The 21,661-nt window shown below is 42.6% G+C and overlaps 1 protein-coding gene across 3 annotated transcripts in view; it reads right to left on the bottom strand.

Moving 5' to 3' along the window:
* Positions 1-18,517: 18,517 nt before the first annotated feature.
* The window catches only part of afap1l2 (actin filament associated protein 1-like 2), a 304,943-nt gene continuing 301,799 nt past the window's right edge, over positions 18,518-21,661 (bottom strand). For all 3 annotated transcript variants that reach the window (XM_070876591.1, XM_070876593.1, XM_070876592.1), the window contains 2 exons: positions 20,130-20,252; positions 18,518-20,021 (listed from right to left, as the gene is read on the bottom strand). In XM_070876591.1, the coding sequence (XP_070732692.1) occupies positions 19,995-20,021; positions 20,130-20,252 (150 nt within the window). In that variant the 3' untranslated portion in view covers positions 18,518-19,994. The remainder of the gene's footprint in view (positions 20,022-20,129; positions 20,253-21,661) is intronic.

Genomic DNA, 21,661 nt, shown 5'->3' with positions numbered 1-21,661 from the left:
TTTGTTGTTTTATACCTTGAAAATCTCTTTCTTTTAGTTGAATCTCTTTTACTTGCAATTCTTTTAAATCCTGTATATCTTTTGTCCTTTGTTCTTTCACACTCTGAATCTCTTTTACTTGTAGTTCTTTTAAATCTTGGATCACTTTGGCGTCCTGCCTCATTATTTCCTCATCTCTCCAGCACAATAAAATGCACTGAATGCCAAGAGACCGTTTGCCCGTTTTGGCCTTAGCTCTCCTTGATCATCTTTCATCTGGATAAATGCCACGAACTCCCCAAAGGACACATATTGGCCCTTACGAAAGTACAGTGTCTGTGCCTGTAACTCTTCTTTGTCCATTATGGATACTGTTTTGGACAACTTCTCCTGATAAACTATCTCAACATTTCTTTTTGTTGGCTTTCTGTTCATGACCGATCCCTTCATCCTGTGTCTTTTAAATATAACTACTGGTGGGTCCCCACTTAAACAGCTCCAACTATTGAGACGACTTCTCTTTATGACGCAACTCTCCCAATCCATTTAACCATTTATAGTTTATACTTCGCAACATAGGTTAGAATCGCAACTCCCGAAATTTCCAATTGTTCAAAAGAATCATCAAAAGCTGTCTCACCAGATCCCGGATCAGCCCCCAATTTGTAAGATTTCTAAATCTCTGGCATTAAATTGACAGTGAGACTGATTATTTTAAAACAATTTGGAATAGTTTATTAAACACACACACACACATCTATCAGCAGTCATCAGCTATCCTACGGATCGACTTAGTTACAACATACAATGATGTTACAATAAAAACGGTATACTTTACTTCCTTCTGGCAAAGCACGCAGCCTGCTTCTTTGTCTGTAGAGGGACGTCCTGCTTTTGCCATGTGCTAAGGAGAAGAGAGAGAGAACAATCTTTGGCTTGAGTTTTTATATCTCAAGACCATTGTTTCTCAGGACTCCTCAGGATTGGATCTTGGTTCCAGGGCCATTCCTGATTGGCTTCTCCTCATACATGTGTCTGTCTGGAGGGCCGGCACCATTCCTTGACTAGGTTAATGGCTTTCCAATTAGCACCTTTGTTCCTTTAAGCTCTGTCCAGCCAGAAGACAATATACAAACAGGACATGCTGGAAGTTTGTGAGCTTCCATTTTGTTTCAACACTGCAGCCTTTCTGTATAATCTACACTTTTACCATTTATTTATATATAGAGAGAATCAATTTTGTCATTACTAAACACTTATTCTTACACCCATGCATTCAGGAGAAGCACAGATCCGAATCTCAATGTTGACCTACAGAGGAGATATTGGAAACTTGTCACCCTGACCTAGTTTGTCTCACTAGAATCTCTTTAGACCACAAGATATTTGAAAAAAGTAAAAACATTCGGGCCAACAATTTTGTCCCTTTTTTTAAATAGATCAACCCCACTTACCAATCTTCTCACTTGTGTCAATTGCTATTTAAACCTTGCTTTATGAGCAATTTGCCTGTTTTATGTATCTTCAGCTTGAAATCTACTTTAAGAAGAAAGCAAGTTCAACTTCCTCAACCGTATGATCAGAACGTAAATTCTTGACTAAAGATTCGGAAACTGGACTAGCTTACTCAACCAAACACACCTAAACTCGCCAAGATAAGAAAGTGGCCCATTTCTAACCTTATAAATATATCTTATGTGTAAAAGAAAAACGAGTCAATACCCTGACTGTTGATTCAACTCTCCGAACTACCATGAAACGGCACTCAGAATTCTTAAATTCGATGTGGCATTGCAAAGTATTGTAAATTGGTAGGGTGCAGTTCGCAACAGAGTTTTCAATTACTCGTGTGACATCAGTGGAAGGCACAGAGTGGAACCTTAGCTCTTCGTCCTGAAGAAGGAAAATCTGCAGTAACACCACAGATGCAACATACCTGCAAGTGTCCAGCTCAAAAAACATGTTGGCAGAGAGCTTGCAGCATGGCAGCTATCATCATTGTGACCAATGGAGTGAAATGTAGGGAACCAATGGGAGAGATAAGCAGTTAGTGGGTGTATTACCCCTGCCTTCTCAATTGTTACATTGAAAAAGCAGTCAGCAGCCTAATCTGGTTATGCTATGGTTTGTTTAAAGATTATTCGTAAGAACATACAATGCAGTGGCACATAGGCCCCAAGTTTCCACACGCGGCAAAACAGGCGCCCCTCCGAGCTGGGCGCCCGTTTTTCGCGCCGAAAACGGCGCCTGAAAAAAAACGCGCTATTCTCGAGCGCTTTGCAGCTCGATGTCAGCTTGGTGCGGCGCCCAGGGGGCGGAGCCTACCACTCGCACCGATTTTGTAAGTAGGAGGGGGCGGGTACCATTTAAATGAGTTTTTTTCGTGCCGGCAACCCTGCGCGTGTGCGTTGGAGCGTTCGCGCACGCGCAGTGTGAAGGAAACATTGGCACTCGGCCATTTTTGTAGTTCTTTGTAGCTGTTCAATTTTTGAACATTTTTTAATAAAACCACATTGCCCTTCCATGATCAGCACTGAGGCTTCTTGCAGCAGTGAGAAGGTGCAGGAAGCCTCAGAAGTTGAGGCAGCCGTTTCCTGACGGGCCCAACCGACGGCAGGGGGGCCTCCCCCCCGCCCCCTCCCTGCCGTCGGGAATGGCTGCCTCAACTTCTGAGGCTTCCTGCAGCCTTCTCCCTGCCTCCCCCCCCGCTGCCGTCGGTCGGGCCCTCACTGCCTCCCCCTCCCCTGCCGTCGGTCGGGCCCTCACTGCCTCTCCCCCCCCCCCCCCCCCCGCCGTCGGGAACGGCTGCTGCCGTCGGTCGGGCTCTCACTGCCTCCCCCTCCCCTGCCGTCGGTCGGGCCCTCACTGCCTCTCCCCCCCCCCCCCCGCCGTCGGGAACGGCTGCTGCCGTCGGTCGGGCCCTCACTGCCTCCCCCCCCGCTGCCGTCGGTCGGGCTCTCACTGCCTCCCCCTCCCCTGCCGTCGGTCGGGCCCTCACTGCCTCTCCCCCCCCCCCCCCCCCCACCGTCGGGAACGGCTGCTGCCGTCGGTCGGGCCCTCACTGCCTCCCCCCCCCGCTGCCGTCGGTCGGGCCCTCACTGCCTCCCCCCCCGCTGCCGTCGGTCGGGCCCTCACTGCCTCCCCCCCCCGCTGCCGTCGGTCGGGCTCTCACTGCCTCCCCCCCCCCCCCGCCGTCGGGAACGGCTTCCTCAACTTGTGAGGCTTCCTGCAGCCTTCTCCCTGCCTGAAAGGCCTGCCTGAAGCACTTTCACACAGGTAGGAACATGGTTTATTTAATCTTTTCTTTGCTTATAAATTTTTATTCAGGTTGGAATTATTTGTATAATATTTGTATAAGTATAGCTAAGGATTTATTGTAGAATGTAATGACTTCCCTTCCCCCCCTCCCCCCACCTCGTTCCGGACGCCTAATTTGTAACCTGCACCTGATTTTTTAATGTGTAGACAAGGTTTTTTCAGGCCTACAAAAATCTTCACTTGCTAAGTTAGTTTGGAGTACGTTTTCACTGTGGAAACTTTCAAATCAGGCGTCAGTGGCCGGACACGCCCCCTTTTTGAAAAAAAAATTCTGTTCAAAAGTGAAACTGTTCTACATGACTGGAACTGCAGAAAACTTAAATGTGGAGAATTGCGATTTCTAAGATACTCCGTTCTCCACCAGTTGCTGCTAAAAATCAGGAGCAAATCATGTGGAAACTTGGGGCCATAGTTACTTGATGTAACACTAATGGAAATAAATAGCATCTATGTAGAATATACAAGAAATCTTTTTAAAAAAGTGTTCAACTTTGTTTTTTTAAGTCTGTCTTATAATATGGTCGGCCTAATCATCACTGGATTGTCTTGAGATCTCACCCTTCCCTGCGTACCTGTTTGGACAACACTGCACAAAATGTTACCCAAACAGGGTTGGCATTCTTTTCATACCTGAACCAGATGGAAGAAGCAATAAATCATTCCACAATAAACAATTGGTTTTGCAACACAAGCACATGCTTATTAAAGCCATGGGAATAATAATACGTTGCAAGCATTGTGCTTAGAAACTTCAGCTGGACACACAACGGACGATCAGACTATCTACTTTCTGATGAATAGGTTAACAAAGCAAATTCACTCCACGTGACTATTTCCACCTTAGATTAACTCCCTATTTACACTTCTAGTAGAAACTTTTATTTAAATCCGTATGAACTATACTAACAAATGATCTTAATCCTGAGTTTAACTACTGGCAGAATATCGGCCCAGTTTATCAAAAGATGCAAGACTATGAGACAGCTGAGACTTTTTCATGAATTGCTATCGATAGACTGAGTAGAATTCCAGTACCCACAAATGAATGCTTCCTCCATGACCCAACAATATCAAATACAAGTTAATCTTCAGTGTGCTCAACTCCTTGTCAGGAAACTAAGCATGACAGCAAGGCCAATGCCACTAGAGGATGATTGAGAAGAAATTTGGACTCGAATCCTCACAATTATCCCATTCTGAAAATGGAGGAGAGCCAACTCAAACTCAGTGTATGTATCACATCCTGCACGTGTTCTACCCTTCCTTGACAAATGAGTGCTGGAGGCGCAATATAGTGCCTAAAGAATAAAATCTTGCCCTTGGAGTTCATGCTATTATGAAAATGACTTACAGCTTTAGTTTCTCATCTCGTTAGAGCTTTCCAATAACATTCAGATATTTACATGTTTTAGTGCTTCTCCTATGTACACATGGAATGAAAAGTGCATAAGCATGAAACCGGCAAGGTCTTTTGAGCTAAGGTTGTGAATCACGTCAATAGCTTTCTGCCCTTATTTCTTAGGCCCTTTGCTTCTCTTCTTAAGCAAATGTTGACTGGGTTCAATAGTAACACTCTGGTCTCTGAGTCAGAAGGTTGTGGACACCAACTCACTCCAGAAAGTTAAGCGCATGGGAGATTTTGAGACCTGCCCAGTGGAAATTGGACAATAGTGCCCCAGAATTACTTACTGCCCAGTTCCCTTCAATGGTGTAGCTAGTGTTATACTCCCAAGGGCTCACCACAGGGTGGATGAAGCGCCAGTCCAAGTCAGGCAGTCGATCCGTCTAATATGCAAGTCGGGGTCCTAAGATGTATGTAGAACACCGATTGCCGTTTTAGGACTCAACTGGGCAGAGTATGCATTGTGCTCAGTTTCAACTGGCGGTACAGCCAAAGTGGTGTCCGGAAGCCAAGTTTTTATTTTTTGGGGGACTTAGAGGAATAAGAGTGCTCCTCCAGACTCTACAAGAGTACTGCTATACCGATTCCCCTCACCGCCTGACAATTGACCCCTTGCCCAACCCTCTTTTTTCTGGACCCAGAGGCTGGCTGTGCCACCCAATATTGCAGCAACCTAGAACCAGTGGGCTGCTCCATGGCACTCATTTTCTGCCTGCAGCTCACTGCCTGTATGTTAATGAAGTCCAGCCATCAAAATGGACCAGGTCTCCCATCGACCGGCCAGAACCAACACAAAAAATAATCTATCCTAAAATCTAGGCTAATGTTTCAGTGTAGTACTGAGGGAATGCTGCATTGCTGGATGAAATATCAAACCAAGTCCCCATCTGCCTGTTCAAATGGCACTGCTTGAAGAGACGTAGGGAGTTATGGGGGCCGAAATTGCCCACGGCTGGAAACGGGGACACACCTGCCCTGTTTCTGGTGATTTTACCAGCACGGTGGATGCGGTGGCCTCTTGAGCGAAACTCTGCCTTTTGGCTTTTTTCCCCGGCGGACCGGAAGCCAGTCATAATGGGGGCGGAAGTGGTGCGGTAAGCGGAAGTTCGGAGTCTAGAAGGGCGGAAGTTGCGGGCGGGCGGAGTGACCGCCACTGTCAGTCATCATCACAGAGCTGCATCACCACGGCTCTCCCCTTCACGTAAAGGGGAGAGCCTGAGCGATTTTTTAAGTTCGGTCCACTGGGCCCCCAGGGAGGGTTTCGGCCGGGGCCAGGCTGCCTGTTGGCGGCCCGGCCGAACCCCGGGGCATAATTGTTGGCCCGACATGGCAGTTGGCCGACAAAAAAATATATGGTGGCAGCAGCAGTGCGCCCTCCCCTTTAATGGGAGCCACGCTGCCATTTTAGATGGAAAAGAACCTCACTGCACTGGCAGAAAAAAGCAGCTTTGGCACCGCTCGGCGGGGCAAGTTTTTTTGGCGGAATTTTGCCATCGCGGAGCAACATATGTGGTGCGCACTCTTATGACGCACTTAGGATAAATCGGCAGCAGCGGAGCTTTAGGGAGGAGAGCGGGTCACCGCCGGGATAGCGGAATTTTTAAAATGGCAGCCATTACAGGAGAAATCGGCGGCCATTCCACTCCGCAGCGTGGCCTTGGCGGTAACAGGCCTCATGGGAAGTGGCAATTTCATCCCCATGGTGTCCTGGCTAACATTCATTGCTCAACCAAAGCAAATTAACTGGTCATTCAGCTGTTGTGGGACCTTGTATTCTGCAAATCAGCTGCAATGTTTTCTGCAAAACAAGAGCAATTACTCTTCAAAAGTAATTCATTGGCTATGGAGTACTTTGGGTGTCCTGAGGTCATGATGGATGCAATATAGGTGCAGTTCTTTATGCCTTGCTTATTATTTATATATTTTTTTCTTTAATCAGTATTATTGGGAAATGACTCAGAGGAAAGCATTCATGTTAGGGTTCTAGTTTTTGTTGAGTATTTATTATTCTGTGTAGTTTTAAGTACAGAATCTAATTAGCCACATCACCATTTTGAAGTAGGTTTGGAAAGGTCAGGAATGGCTGATGGTTACCACCTCTCCATTCTTGATTAACATAATACTTATGTTGGCATTTTCAATTATAACCCATAGGGCTTGAATTTCCGGTCCTTTGCACTCCAGGTTTCGCCCCGGAGCGACGTGAAATGGGGCGGCAAGGTCTCCTACGTCCTGTCGCGAGCTACGGGTCGAGTTTTGCGGTGGCGCTTAGCAGCACCGCCGGGAAAGAGCTGCGCCGGGTGTGCAACAACTCTCGTTGCGACACTGTCCATGTTTTGACTCAAACCCAACCCGTACGCCTGGAATCGTGCCTTGCAATGACTGCCTGTGGTCCAGCCATGCCGACGGCGGTGATGAAGGTAAAGTGCTGTGCAAGTAAGTCCGAATGTTTGTTCTTTAAATTTTTTTAGTGATTTGTGTTGTGGTGGCATGGCCAATGTTTTGGGAATGTTTTTGTGTTTTTTAAGGTTTTTTTCTCCCCCCACCCCCGCCAAGACCTCTCTCGGAGCGCAAACTGCCCGGTGTGGGAACGCAAGCCCACATTTCTGAAATACCTTCCTTCGGCGCGGTCTGGAGATATCGAAAGGGTTAAAAGTTGGAAAATTCAAGATTGAATTAAAACAGGCTGCTTGACGATATGGAGCCATTTAGCCATTGAAATGAGTAGCTGGTCATTTATCTGTATGTTAAGTGTTTGAGTATAACTTGTTACTATGCGAATAATAATCTGATTTGTGTATAGTAATTCATGACATTGTCTGTAAAGTATTTGAGTGTACCTTTTTTACTATGCAAATAGTAATTTGATGACGTTATCTGTATGTTAAGTATGATCTGGTTTGTGTATAGTAGTTCAGAAAGCAGTTAATCGTAATTTCAGGCCAATGCCATTTTGATTCTACATCGTCTGCATGTTAATTGTCTAAATGTACTATACAAAGTTCAAAGGCTTTTTTTGGTATAAAGATGAGAGTTTGACACACACACACTAGATACTAGACATTGGACATTCGGAAGGTGTGTGCCTCACAAGTAGCCATTGGAAATCAGAGCAAGCAGAAAGTTGACTTGTGAAGTGTTTGTGTCTCAGTAGCCTTCATACTTGGTTTGTATAGTATGAATGTCTGCCAATTACTACAACTGAGTGTGTGTGTAATTTGACGTTTAAAGCAACAAAGCGAAAAGAGCAAGAAAGCTATACTACACCCGTCACTTTAGTTCGCGAGTTTCCCATTTTTGTGCCTTGGAAGTTGTACATCGCCTTCCTTCGTGCTGCGCACCCTGGCTCAGGGCCCAGATGGTGAAAATTCCTTACAAAAGTGCAACATGTTCCCGCCCCACCTCGCCCCGAAAACAGAAGAGCTTAAAATCCAGTCCATAGGATTTAATATTCTTGTGGGCACATGTGGAAGCCACTTACTGCCTAGTGGTAAACTTATGTTCACTCTGCCTTTCTCAATCTGCACTACTCACCTTCCTCATAAACTAAGCCAATTATAAATCATAGAATGAAACAGTACAGAAGGAGGCCAGTTCTGAGAGTAGGACATGCTCCATGACGCATGGGCATTAACACACTGGGAAATCAAGCAACTGCTGCTGCCATTTTTAAATACTGGGAAGTAATTTTGCCCTACCAAAGGGAGTAAAATAAAGGCACATAAATCCTGTAGCGTCTTGTAATCTGAGGAAATCATCTGCAGTATATGTGGGGTTTCTAGAAAAACAGTAATCTGTACAGAAATACAATTTTAGCAAGGTTCTGTTGGGTTTTTGTTTTGTTTTATTCTAACCCATACAGTTGATTTTATCTTATTTCATAATCTGTATGGCCCATGTGATGATACCCTGTCGACACACAAATACTCCAGGATCGCTTTGAATTCCTCAGCTCAACTTGTATAGACAAACTGATCTGCTTGTGTGGCCTTTTGGCAATGTTGACGACACAATAGAAGACATAGTCACACCATTCTGCCAAAAAGGGTTTGGCAAGTAACACAAAGCTTTGGCAGAGTACTTAAATAATACTATTACGTGTGTTGTGCCCATTGTCTCTGAAACTAGGGCAGGCCCACACAGGCAGATCCACAGATTAAGTTGTCTGTAACTATTCATTTTTGCATTTGTCGCGTAAGAACATTCATTTCACATTTTTTGCCAATTCCTTATTCATTCAAAGAATACAATTTATGGGGATATCTATAAAATGAAATAAATAAATGAAGTAATTAGTGATTTAAAAACATCCAATTGATGCATTTTTCATTCTTAATATACTGACTGCTCATGTTGAACCTCTCAGAACAGTTATTGTGAAATTATAGAATAGAATGACACAGCACAGAAGGAGGCCATTTGGCCCATCATGCCTGTGCTGGCTATTTGAAAGAGCTGTCCAAATAGTCCCACTCCCCTGCTCTTTCCACCTAGCCAAGCATATTGTTCCCCTTCAAGTATTTATCCAATTGCCTTTTGCAAGGTACTATTGAATCTGCTTTCACCACCCTTTCACCCTGTGCATTTCAGATCATCATAACTCGCTGTGTAAAAAATGTTTCTTCATCTCGCTTCTGCTTCATCTGCCAATTACCTTAAATCTTCTAGACTTAAGAGAATATAAGCCTAGATTATGCAAATTGGTTATTTTTGTTAACCAAAGTATTAAAGGATATGGGGCAATGACAGATATATGGAGTTAGGTCACAGATCCGCTATGATCTTATTTAATGGCAGAACAGTCTCGAGGGGCTAAATGGCCTAATCCTGTTCCTATGTTCCTAATTTCTTTAAATCTGTGTCCTCTGGTTACTGACCCTTCTGCCACTGGAAACAGTTTCTTCTTATTTACTCTTATCAAGCCCCTTCATGATTGTGAACACCTCTATCAAATCTCACTTTAATGTTCTCTGCTCTAAGGGAGAACAACGCCAGTGTCTCCAGTCTCTCCATATAACTGAAGTCTCACATCCTTGGTACTTAGCTACATTTTTTTCTTTTGCTAAGTTCGTACTGAATTGCATCAATTATGTTTGCAAAAGGCCGTCTATATCAAAAAAGTGAAGCTAATAATTTAGAGAACTATTCTGGGTCAGTCCCATGAAGAGGTTTAAAACCTAAATACAGGCTTTCACTGAGGAAAGGGCCAAGGTAATGTGACATGATAATGTTTGCACTGTGTACTTCTATCACCTGGCTCACAATTATAGCTAAAGTACATTAGAAAAAGGCAATGTGACCAATAATACCAGCAAAACTGAAAAATAGTTTTCTATTTTATTGTTCACCCTTTTTGTTCATAATTTTGAATTTAAGTGCCATCCAAGTAAAAGACTTTAGTGCTGGGGAATGGAACACTCAGTTTTCTGACACACAGGGCCTGATTTTAACTGTGGGCTATTTTTGAGTGGGTGAGCGGCAGTGTGAATTAGAAACTCGGCCACTGGTCCAGAACTGAGGCCCGGGGTATTTTAAGTCCGAAGAGCATTCCTTGCTGCAGCAGTGTGTTATTCCCATTTCCCTCATACTGGGGCCTTTGTGGGGATTGGCAATTAGTCTCAGTTACTGCCAGTTTTGTTTTGTGTTGCGCTCTCATGGCAACTGAGAAATGGACTGAGACTACTTGACCTCATTCCACATAGAACCTTTACAGCCAACAGTCAATGATTTCCATCCCATTTATCTGGGCTGGATTCAGGGGCAGGTCCAAGAGGTGAAGCATGTTGTATTAGCCTATTGTATTACACAATCTTTCACCTGATTGAAGTAAAAATCTTTGATTCTCCCACTGAGGTAATGTACACGTTACAATCACTATACTTAGGATATAATTAGCATCGCCATGTTCTCAGCAGATATAATTCTCTATGTGCATGTAAAATCTTGTTAACATGTTCTACTAATTCTTTTTGTTATCTGTCCAGATTATCATGATTATACCATCATTAAATGGTCCAATATGATTACTATATTTGAAGTTACTAATAACCCACTCCCCTCTCAAACAGGCTCAACAATTTACCATCATGTATATAATCAGAGTATAAAATATCTACAGATTTTAAATCACAGAGAAAGGAGCACAATAATATACTAATCTTGAGAATGTTCAGTTAAAACTGAGCATTTCCTCTCCGAATCTGTTTGTCGCCACACATCCATGTAATGCACCAACACTAGAGGGTGCTCTACATTCAGTGACATTTTTTTTGTTACCTTTTATTGAATTCTTTTTGCATATTAGGGCAGCATTACAACAAAGTGACGGAGGTGACCACGATGACATTAGTTGCCTCACATAATAAATTCATTTGTTTTATTGGAACCTGCATTGGGACCATATTTGGGACTATCCTGGCCAATACTTATCCCTCACTCAACATAACAAAAACAGATTATCTGGTCATTGTTGCATTGCTGTTTGTGGAAGATTACTGTGCGCAAGTTGGCTGCCGCATTTCCCACATTACAACAGTGACAGCACTCCTCATTGGCTGTAAAGTGCTTTGAGACGTCCGGTGGTCGTGAAAGGCGCTATATAAATGCAAGTCTTTCTTTCAAGTCTTTCTTTTATAGGAAGGCTTTGAACATATCAGCATAAAAAGCCCAGAGAGTTGTGTTGGGGAATATAGAAACTTTGAATTTTGCAAAGAAATCCTATTGAGAAGCTGATAGTTAACCCTGTCTCTGAGCTACTTCATTAAAAGGACCGAGCTCCATATATTGACTGTCTGGGAGGTAGACCACCTCAAGTAAAAGCAATAACACAAACTTTGCTGCAGACCTTTTGGATCAACGCAGAACACTGAATTACAGCTATGGAAGCTCTCGATTCCTGCCAGAAACTTGGAGTTCCAGGTCCAATACTAACAACTCTTATGGTGTTGCTCTAGTCGTCATATTGCAGAAAATGGACAGCCTGGTCACATCTACGTGGAAGATAGACTTGGCATGGAGGAGACCAAATTCAACTCGCAAAATGCCTTAATAACTTTAGACTGTATTGTTTCCAAAAGCAACAGATGGGTTTCCTTTTCAGCCTGTCAAAGAAGGCTACACGATTTCATTGCTGGGCAGTTATAGTTTTATAGAATACTGAGGTTAATGACTGCGATTTTAGTTTAACCCTCAGAATATATAATCTAACTTACTGTTCTTTGTAAAGTTGAGTGCTCCAGCAATTGATGTTTAGCAACAGTTTACAGATAATCTTTTCTTGTGACCTTTGTATCTGCTGACATGGGTTTAATGCATTTCAACTTGTGCAACTTTTGTATGTCCAAATCCAGCTTCGTGACATGAGATTTTAAACTTTATCTACTTAAGAACATAAGAAATAAGAGCAGGAGTCGGCCGGCCGGCCCCTCGAGCCTACTCCGCAATTCAGTAAGATCATGGCTGATCATCACCTCAACTCCACTTTCCCGCACTATCCCCATATCCCTTGATTCCCCTAGACGCAAAAAATCTTAGTTGGTTCATTTGTTATCACTCTGATCTGCTCAGTTTGTAGCTTTCTCCAAAGTCTCCCTGCCCTTTTTTTGTAAAACCTCAGTACTCAAGCAGTAGTGCTACAAATGGAATGTTGTGCAATGACAAATCCTATCAGTGGCTGAACTCTGGTTTACCCTGTCCTTCTCAGATTGGCTGAGATCATCACACAGCAATGGCCACGGTTTTAGAAAGGTGGGGTCCAAGCCTTTTTCTTCATGAACCTCGTGGATATAAGAACATAAGAACATAATAAATAGGAACAGGAGAAGGCTATACAGTCCCTCAAGCCTGCTCCGTCATTTAATATGATCATGGCTGATCCGATCATGGACTCAGGTCCACTTCCCTGCCCGCTCTCCATAACCCCTTACTCCCTTATCGTTTAAGAAGCTGTCTATTTATGTTTTAAATTTATTCAATGTCCCAGATTCCACAGCTCTCTGATTCAGCGAATTCCACAGATCCACAACCCTCTGAAAGAAGAAATTTCTCCTCATCTCTGTTTTAAATGGGCGGCCCCTTATTCCAAGATTATGCTCCCTAGTTCTAGTCTCCCCTATCAGCAGAAACATCCCCTCTGCATCCACCATGTCAAGCCCCCTCATAACCTTATGCATTTCGATAAGATCACCTCTCATCATTCTGAATTCCAATGAATAGAGGCCTAACCCACTCAACATTTCCTCATAAGTCAACTCCCTCATCTCTGGAATCAACCTTGTGAACCTTTTCTGAACTGCCTCCAAAGCAAGTATATCCTTTCGTAAATATGGAAACCAAAATTGCACACAGTATTCCAGGTGTGGCCTCACCAATACCTTGTACACCTGTAGCAAGACTTACCTGCTTTTATGCTCCATCCCCTTTGCAATCAAGGCCAAGATTCCATTGGTCTTCCTGATCACTTGCTGTACCTGCATACTAACCTTTTGTGTTTCATGCACAATTACCCCCAGGTCCCGCTGTACTGCAGCACTTTGCAATCTTTCTCCATTTAAATAATAACTTGCTCTTTGATTTTTTTTCTGCCGAAGTGCATGACCTCACACTTTCCAACATTATACTCCATCTGCCAAATTTTTGCCCACTCACTTAGCCTGTCTATGTCCTTTTGCAGATTTTGTGTGTCCTCCTCACACATTGCTTTTCCTCCCATCTTTGTATCATCGGCAAACTTGGTTACATTACACTCAGTCCCTTGCTCCAAATCGTTAATATAGATTATAAATAGTTGGGGTCCCAGCACTGATCCCTACGACACCACACTGGTTACTGATTGAACCATTTATCCCAACTCTCTGTTTTTTATTTGTTATCCAATCCTCTATCCATGCTAATATATTACCCCAACCCTGTGATCTTTTATCTTGTGTAGTAACCTTGTCAAATGCCTTCTGGAAGTCCAAATACACCACATCCACTGGTTCCCCTTTGTCCACCCTGTTCGTTACATCTTCAAAGAATTCCAGCAAATTTATCAAACATGATTTCCCCTTCATAAATCCATGCTGACTCTGCCTGACCGAATTTTGCTTTTCCAAATGTCCTGCTGCTGCTTCTTTAATAATGGACTCCAACATCTTCCCAACCATAGACATTAGGCTAACTGGTCTATAGTTTCCTGCTTTTTGTCTGCCTCTTTTCTTAAATAGGAACATTACATTTGCAGTTTTCCAATCTGCTGGGACCTCCCCAAAATCCAGGAAATTTTGGTAAATTACAACCAATGCATCCACTATCCCTGCTGCTACTTCTCTTAAGACCCTAGGATGCAAGCTGATTATAGCCTTGCTATAATCGTAGAGTCTCAGGGAAACCACATGTAAAGTTTAAATCTATGTTCCTATTCATTTGCGTATGTATCACGGTGCTGATGTTACTTGGTGTTCTGCTTTAGGATGTACCTATCAATGAGGCATCAGTGCCAAAGTCAGCTTTTTCCAAACCTCAAATAGGACAACATTCAAATAGGACAAGCCAGTGAAGAGGAAATAGGATTGTGCTGTCTGAACCATGAGGCCCTCATTATCAAGGCTCAGAGGTGGGTTGTGATATTAGGGTCACAGGTTCGACATCCCTGTTTTAAGAACTCTCATGTCAGTTTCACATTCCTCTTTTTAAACGTCAATCTTAGAAAAATGAATGGATCTCATCAGAGGGAACTATAGTCTTGTTATATTTTTACACCGTACAAATCCTAGCTTCTTGCATCCTCAGTGTTCTGTCTGTGTTCTTCCCTTTCCTCATTAAAAAGTTGATCAAATTTATCCCTATCTTCGCCACTTCACAGTTTCCACAACTCTGAACCCAACATATTTCTCAAGGCTATAATCAGCAATCCAGATTTCCCGGCTCATTTGTAATCCTGAGATTTATCAACTGCAATCCTTGAGAAAAGTGCCCCTCAAACATTAACCCAGGGCACCTCACTTGTCTATCATCACTAATCTAATTCACATGTAGCATTTTAATTTAAAATCTCTTTGGCCTTGAAATTATGCTACAGGATTACATCTTCGGAATGTGGAACATGTTCATCTGGAGTTCCTTTGTCTGCTATACTAGCAGCAGTGTTCAGTTGTTTGAAATGAAGGGGTAAATATCCCTACTAAAGTAGCTGACAAATAAATTCTTGTGCTATTATCCCACAGCTTAATTTCAAGGCCTTTGTGTATCAGTTCCTCTCTCGGGCCCACCTCTCATTTAATGTAACCTGTGCTACCACGTAGAAGGCCCCACATGTGTACTTTCATCAAAGACCAATACAGTAAATCATAGAATGGTTACAGCACAGAAGGAGGCCATTGAATCCGTTGAGCCCGTGCCGGCTAATAACAGGAAAATGATACAACCCCATGTTTCTAACAACAACAACAACCACAACTTGTATTGATATAGCACCTTTAACGTAGTGAAACATCCCAAAGCACTTCATAGCAATGTTATGAGATTAAAAAAATTGATACCGAGCCGCAAGAGTAGAAATTAGCGCAGGTGACCAAAAGCTTGGTCAAAGAGGTTGGTTTTAAGGAGTGTCTTGAAGGACGAAAGAGAAGTAGAGAGGTGGAGAGGTTTAGACAGGGGTTCCAGAGCTTGGGGCCTAGGCAACAGAAGGCATGGCCACCAAGGGTTGAACGATTATAATCAGGGATGCTCAAGAGGGCAGAATTAGAGAAGCGCAGGGGATGTCTTCAGCAGTGGATGAGCTGAGGCAGGGGCGGAGACGGGCAATGTTAGGGAGGTGGAAATAGGTGGTCTTAGTTACGCTGCGGATATGTGGTCACAAGCTGATTTCAGGGTCAAATATGACACTGAGGTTGCGAACAGTCTGGTTCAGCCTCATGCAGAAGTTGGGGAGAGGGATGGAGTCAGTGGCTAGGGAACAGAGTTTGTGGCAGGGACTGAAAACAATGGCTTCGGTCTTCCCAATATTCAATTGGAGAAAATTTATGCTCATCCAGAACTGGATGTCGGACAAGCAGTTTGACAATTTAGAGACTGTGCAGGGGTCGAGAGAAGTGGTAGTGAGGTAGAGCTGGGTGTCATCAGCGTACATGTGGAAACTGACGCTGTGTTTCTGGATGATGTCGCCAAGGGGCAACATGTAGATGAGAAATAGGAGGGGGCCAAGGATAAATCCTTGGGAGACACCAGAGGTAACGATGTGGGGGTGGGAAGAGAAGCTGTTGCAGGTAGTTCTCTGGCTACGATTAAATGATTTTAATTAAGAGCTCAAAACTTACCAACCGGCATTCCAGTTCTCTTGGATGTGCACTTGAAATGCTGAAAGTGGGATTAGGCTGGATAGCCTCTTGTTGGCCGGCACGGACACAATGGGCCAAAATGGCCTCCTTCCATGCTGTAAACTTCTATGATTCTACGACTAACAACTCAGTTACTTACAGAAACCTCTTTTTAACTTGGAAAAATTCTTGGGGGAAGACGTTGCTTGTATGAAAAATAACTCAATTAAGTATTGGAGAATCTGGCAGCATGCCCCTCACTGAGGATATCTCAACACTGAACTATGAACATATTTGCTAACAACAGAACCGACTTGGAATGCTGAGGTGATGTGATGCGTGAGGAAGGGATCAATTTGTCAAATGCCTTATTACCTTTACCACTCCTTCCACTGCAGTTCTCTATGTCAATTGTAATTCAGCAGTGAGAAGGTTTACATGGGAATAAAAAAGAAAGAAGACTGAATGAGCAAGAAAGCGGAGTTGAGCAGTTTTAATTCAGAGCTTAAAATTTACCACCCGACATTTCAGTTCTCTAATGATTTGGAATGGTTCAAAGCCATTCTCTAACCAAATGTCTATTGGCTCTAAACTTGCTATAAAATAAAACTGGGAACCAAGCTAAACCTAAATTCATTAACCCATTACACAAGGATAGCGACTGTCATGTTTCAGGATCTTTTTCACAGAAAGGATTTCAAAATATGAATTATTTTTTCAAAATGTTTTAAAGCATGATGTATTCCCATAAGGCACCTAGCTGAAAGGTGGCTAATATGCTAAATGGAGATTAAACATTAAACAATTTCTTAGCTTGTCTAAGTTAAAAAGAGAACACACATGCATTGGGATGATTTTCTACTGTTGGTGACTTATTTCTTGCTTTAAAAATGGGCAGCCACCAACTTATAATCGAGGAACGGGGCTGGCAACTCAACCACCCCTTTGGTGCCCAAGGCCTGCCTGTTTCAATTTTCAGGTGGGCCTGTAAATGGGTAAGCCGCTGGCCCCCTGAAATAGGCAGGAAGCTGCTTAAATATGCAAATCGGGGTCCTGCGCAGTTGTAGGACCCCGGATTGCAATTTTCAGGCACAAATGGGTGAAGCAGGCGCTGTGCACACTACCCAATGGTTTCTAAAGGTGACTGCTGGAAGCCGCTCAAAAAAACGGCCGAGGAAGTGTTCAATTGCTTTTGTGGCGGATCACAAGAGTACTACTCCTGGGCTCCTCCAAAACAGTCCGGGCTGGCTCTGGCCCATTTGAGGCTCCTTCCAGGATCAACCATCCATCCCCCCAGCGGTGGGAGCCAGCCAATTTCCTGTTCTCCCATAACCGATAAGCTGAAGCGGGGCATTCTGTTGGCACCAACACCTCACTGGCATCACGCTGAGGAAGCTCAAGCCAGCTCTAACAGCCACTCCGCCAACTTCGCATTCACTTTGGACATTACCTGAAAATTGTCCTCATTGTGTTGGAAAGCCCTTCAATCCTGGTCTCTCTGTGAAATACAGAGAAGGTTTTTGAAGCAGGAAGTTTGCCAGGGTTTGTTAAAGAAAAAGCTGTGAGGTCTTCAACTGGGGTAAAGTGTCTGGAAATGCTGGAGGAAAGTTAGAATTCATCTTGTTTGTCAAGTGGGAAAGGGTGGCATGCTCTTTATTTCATCAAAGTGAATCTGATAATAACTGTTGCTCTGGGTGTCCACTCATTGTAAAGTAAAACCACTAAATAATTTGTAACAACCATTGCATCATCAGCAACCACGGAAGTTAGCAGCTACTGTTTGAGTCCAGGAAGCATAGAATCATACAATAGTACAGCACAGAAGGAGGCCATTCGGCCCATCGAGTCTGCACGGGTCTTGCAGAGAGCAATCCAGCTAATCCCACTCTCTGGCACTTTCCCCATATTCCTGCAATTTTTTTCCCATTCAAGTATTTATCCAATTCCCTTTCGAAGGCTACTACTGAATCTGTATTCACCAACCTATCAGGCAGTGCATTCCAAATTCTCATGTCACTTCTGGTTTGTTTGCCAATCACCTTAAATCTGTGCCCACTGGTTATTGACCCTTCACCCATTGGAAACAGTTTCTCCTTATTTACTCTAGCCAAACCCTTTGATCAAGCTTTTGGTAACCTGCCCCAATATCTCCATATGTAGCTCGGTGTCAAATTTTATTTGATAACGCTCCTGTAAAGCACCTTGGGATGTTTCACTTTATTAAAGGCGCTATAAAAATACAAGTTGTTGTTTGCAATCTATTGAATGAAGAAAAACAGAAAGGAGCACATCTGTCTAAAATGGAAATCACACATTTACAGTTCTGGAATATTTACAGACCTAGTATGTCTCAGTTAGAAATTTAAACTGTCGGGAAAAATATTATTATTATTAAAAAAATGTTTTAAATGCAATAACTGTAGAGACAATCCAGCAGGAAATGAATACCAATAATCAAATAAATGGAGTAAATATAGAAGAATTATGCAAATGAGAAAGTATGTTCATAACATCATTCACCTGGTATTGTCATACATATATAAATCATATTTAATTTACATGAAAATCACTATTTACTCAGTTTAAACTGCATGCATCACTGTCTTCAGCAACTGCTGAATTAAATACACCAACTGCAGAGTTAGAATATGGGGAAAAATATTATTTATTTCAAGAGATCTGGCATAACTAATTCTCCCTTTATATTTCTGTTACTGGTATATAACAAATGTGCTTTTGTAACTGTTCACAAGTAAGTATATGTATTTACAATTTTGCAAAGAGAGAAAAAAGAAAACACAAATGTTAAAGGTGCCATGTCATCAGGGATTTCTGGATTGCATGCCAGAAATTTCCGATTATAAACGGAATTAATGTGAGACAGTGCTGCTGGGAATACAGCCAGCTGAGTAGTATCAAAGATGGCAAGAGATAGACAGAGGCTTGTGTTTTTTTTTACAGTTTTGTTCAATTGGTATGTTTTTTGGTGAAACTCTTTGCTGTTGTAAAAAGAAAGTTTCTTCTTTTGCACCTAATTTCAATACCACAAACCACAGGCAAAATGTCCTATTTGATCCATAGAAGATGATATTGTCTCTTGTGATATCTTTATACAGAGGCCACTAACAGCAGACACTACAAGATGGCTCCTTAACAAACTGTGTCATGTGACCTTGACACATGACCTTTTATTGTTAATACATCAGTAGTTGCATTACATTGGTAGTCCACTAGGTAGAGCTCTATTACATCTCTATCACTGACTTCTATGCTACTTTTGTTGTCAACCACTTAATGAGAGGGATTACCACAGGGATTAGCCTGACCTATTCTTACTCTCAATGAAGGGTTTCTCTGCTACCACGTAGAGTTGTATCTGGCAGCCTAGCAAGAACGAGTAAGGTTCAGCCATCGCAGGTAGGCTACCTGGTATGTCAAAGAAGACTGGAATTGAAACCTGAGCTCGATATCTCAGTCTCAAACTACCTCCACAGCCCTAAATTAATTCTAATATTTAGGAACAGGATGGAGTGCTTGCCACCATCTTTTATATTACTCAACTGTCTCATGGCATCATCATGTAATAATATTTGAATAAACAGGAATTTTAACTTGCATGTCAAATATTCCTTACGTCATAGGACTTGTAAGCACCAAAAAAAATCAATCAGGCATTTGTTGTGCTGAATGACTTAAGACAGTATTTATTTGCTAAACATTAAAGTTTGCTAGAAGTCATACCCACAGTTTTCTTAAGCATACAATTTTCAATGCTGAAATAAAGAGCCTTCAAAATCTTCTGATGCTTTGTAGCAATGGTCCATGATGTTAGTGTGTGAGTTCCTGTTGATGACTGTGGCAGCAGAAGCTTTCATATATGAAAAAGTGTACTAGTGGCTTTCTATATCTGCCTTCCATGAATAGATGAACAAAAATATCTCTCAGTTCCAAAGGCTACAGTTTTTGCTTTTATAGTCCATCCTCATTCAAAATATTTTCTAGCTGGTAGCTTTCTTTTCCCATTCCTGGCGGAAACAAAATGGTAGACAGTAGGAAATTATATTGATTTTATTATAGGCTTTCACATAGAAATCTTGAGGTAATTGATGTATTTAAAGTACTGGGAATTATACCTTTGCTTTTTGTAGGACAGTCCCCTTTCCAGATTGCACAATAGATAATGGTCTATTCTTTAAGGCTGCCGCGGAGTTCACAGGTGAGTTGTCAGGATTGTTATTCAGATTGGAGGGTTTCGCCTGAGGAAAGTAACAAGACTTACGATGAAATCTTGCATCTTATTACCTTGTGTACATTTCTCTCTCATTGAATCTCCCTCACTGCAAACAAAAATAAATTTACCCGAAAAGGTTAGATTTTCGGAGTTCACTGCATCCACGGTTCTTTCTGTTTGTGAAGTTATTGAACCCTCAAATTATTTCCCGCCGGAGTACTACAAGTGTTTTTGTAATGGCAGGCATTAAAATTAGAAACACAAGCTGCAAAAGATACACAAAAGCTGACCAACAGCTTCCAAAAAGCTTCCAACTTAAAAGCCAGGCCTGAATATAGCCCATAAAATTGCAGTGGGGCACGGGTTTGTAATAATGTAGGCTGGCGGTATATCCAACATTTGATCACTTCTATACTCGACAGTTGAGGCAAGAATTGCAGGCATTTTGCCTCATTTCTCAGAGAGAAGTTGTGGGCTACTGTGGATATATATGTATTGGTATTCTCTGTTGCTATAATCTAATTGTTAAATTGTTTTAAAATTCTTAATATGGTTGTCACAATGACACAGGCAGTCTTATTTCCCCATCTCCAGGTTAGATGTCTTCCCTAAGTCCAAACTCTTAGTTTTCTGCTCCCTTTCCTCAGTTCATTGGATAGCCAAACTAGACCTCCCATTATAAGCGTTTCCCGTCATACAAAGGTAGTATTCATTCTTGCATTCTTCCTGCTCAATTCAAACTAACTGTCTTTTCTGCCCTCCCTCAGTTCATGCTAATGTTCTTCCTCTCTCCCCAAAGTTCATGCAGGCACTGTGCACTTCATGCCGGCACTCTGCTTCCTCAATTCCAAGGAGGAATTATTGAGTAGAATGGACCTATATATTTCTGGAGTTTAGAATAATGAGAGATGATCTCATTGAAAGGTATAAAGTTCATCGAGGGTTTGACAGGGTAGATGCAGAGAGGATGTTTCCCCTGGCTGGAGAGTTTAGAACCAGGGATCACAGTCTCAGGATAAGCGATCGGCCATTTTGGACTGTGATGAGGAGAAATTTCTTCACTCAGAGGGTTGTGAATCTCTGGAATTCTCTACCCCAGAGGACTGTGGATGCTCAGTCAATGAGTACATTCAAGACAGAGATTGATAGATTTTTAGGCACTAAAGGAATCAAGGGATGTGGGGATAAGGCGGGAAAGCGGAGTTGAGGTAGATCAGCCATGGTTTACTCCTGCTCCTATTTCTTATGTTCAACCCCAGTGAATGCTGCCACTCTTCTCCCTCTCTCTTCTCAGTTCAAACCCGCAGACTTATCTCTGTCCCACCCTTAAATCAGATTTGCTTTCCTTCCTCTTTCCCTCGATTTAAATTGCCATTCTCTTTCCCTCACTGCAGTACATGCAGACGCTCTCCTCCCCTTCTTCCTGCAGAAAGG

This window comes from Pristiophorus japonicus, chromosome 3 (genome assembly GCF_044704955.1).
Source record: "Pristiophorus japonicus isolate sPriJap1 chromosome 3, sPriJap1.hap1, whole genome shotgun sequence".
In the NCBI taxonomy this organism is placed as follows: domain Eukaryota; kingdom Metazoa; phylum Chordata; class Chondrichthyes; family Pristiophoridae; genus Pristiophorus; species Pristiophorus japonicus.
This window is presented reverse-complemented; position numbering and strand designations above follow the sequence as displayed.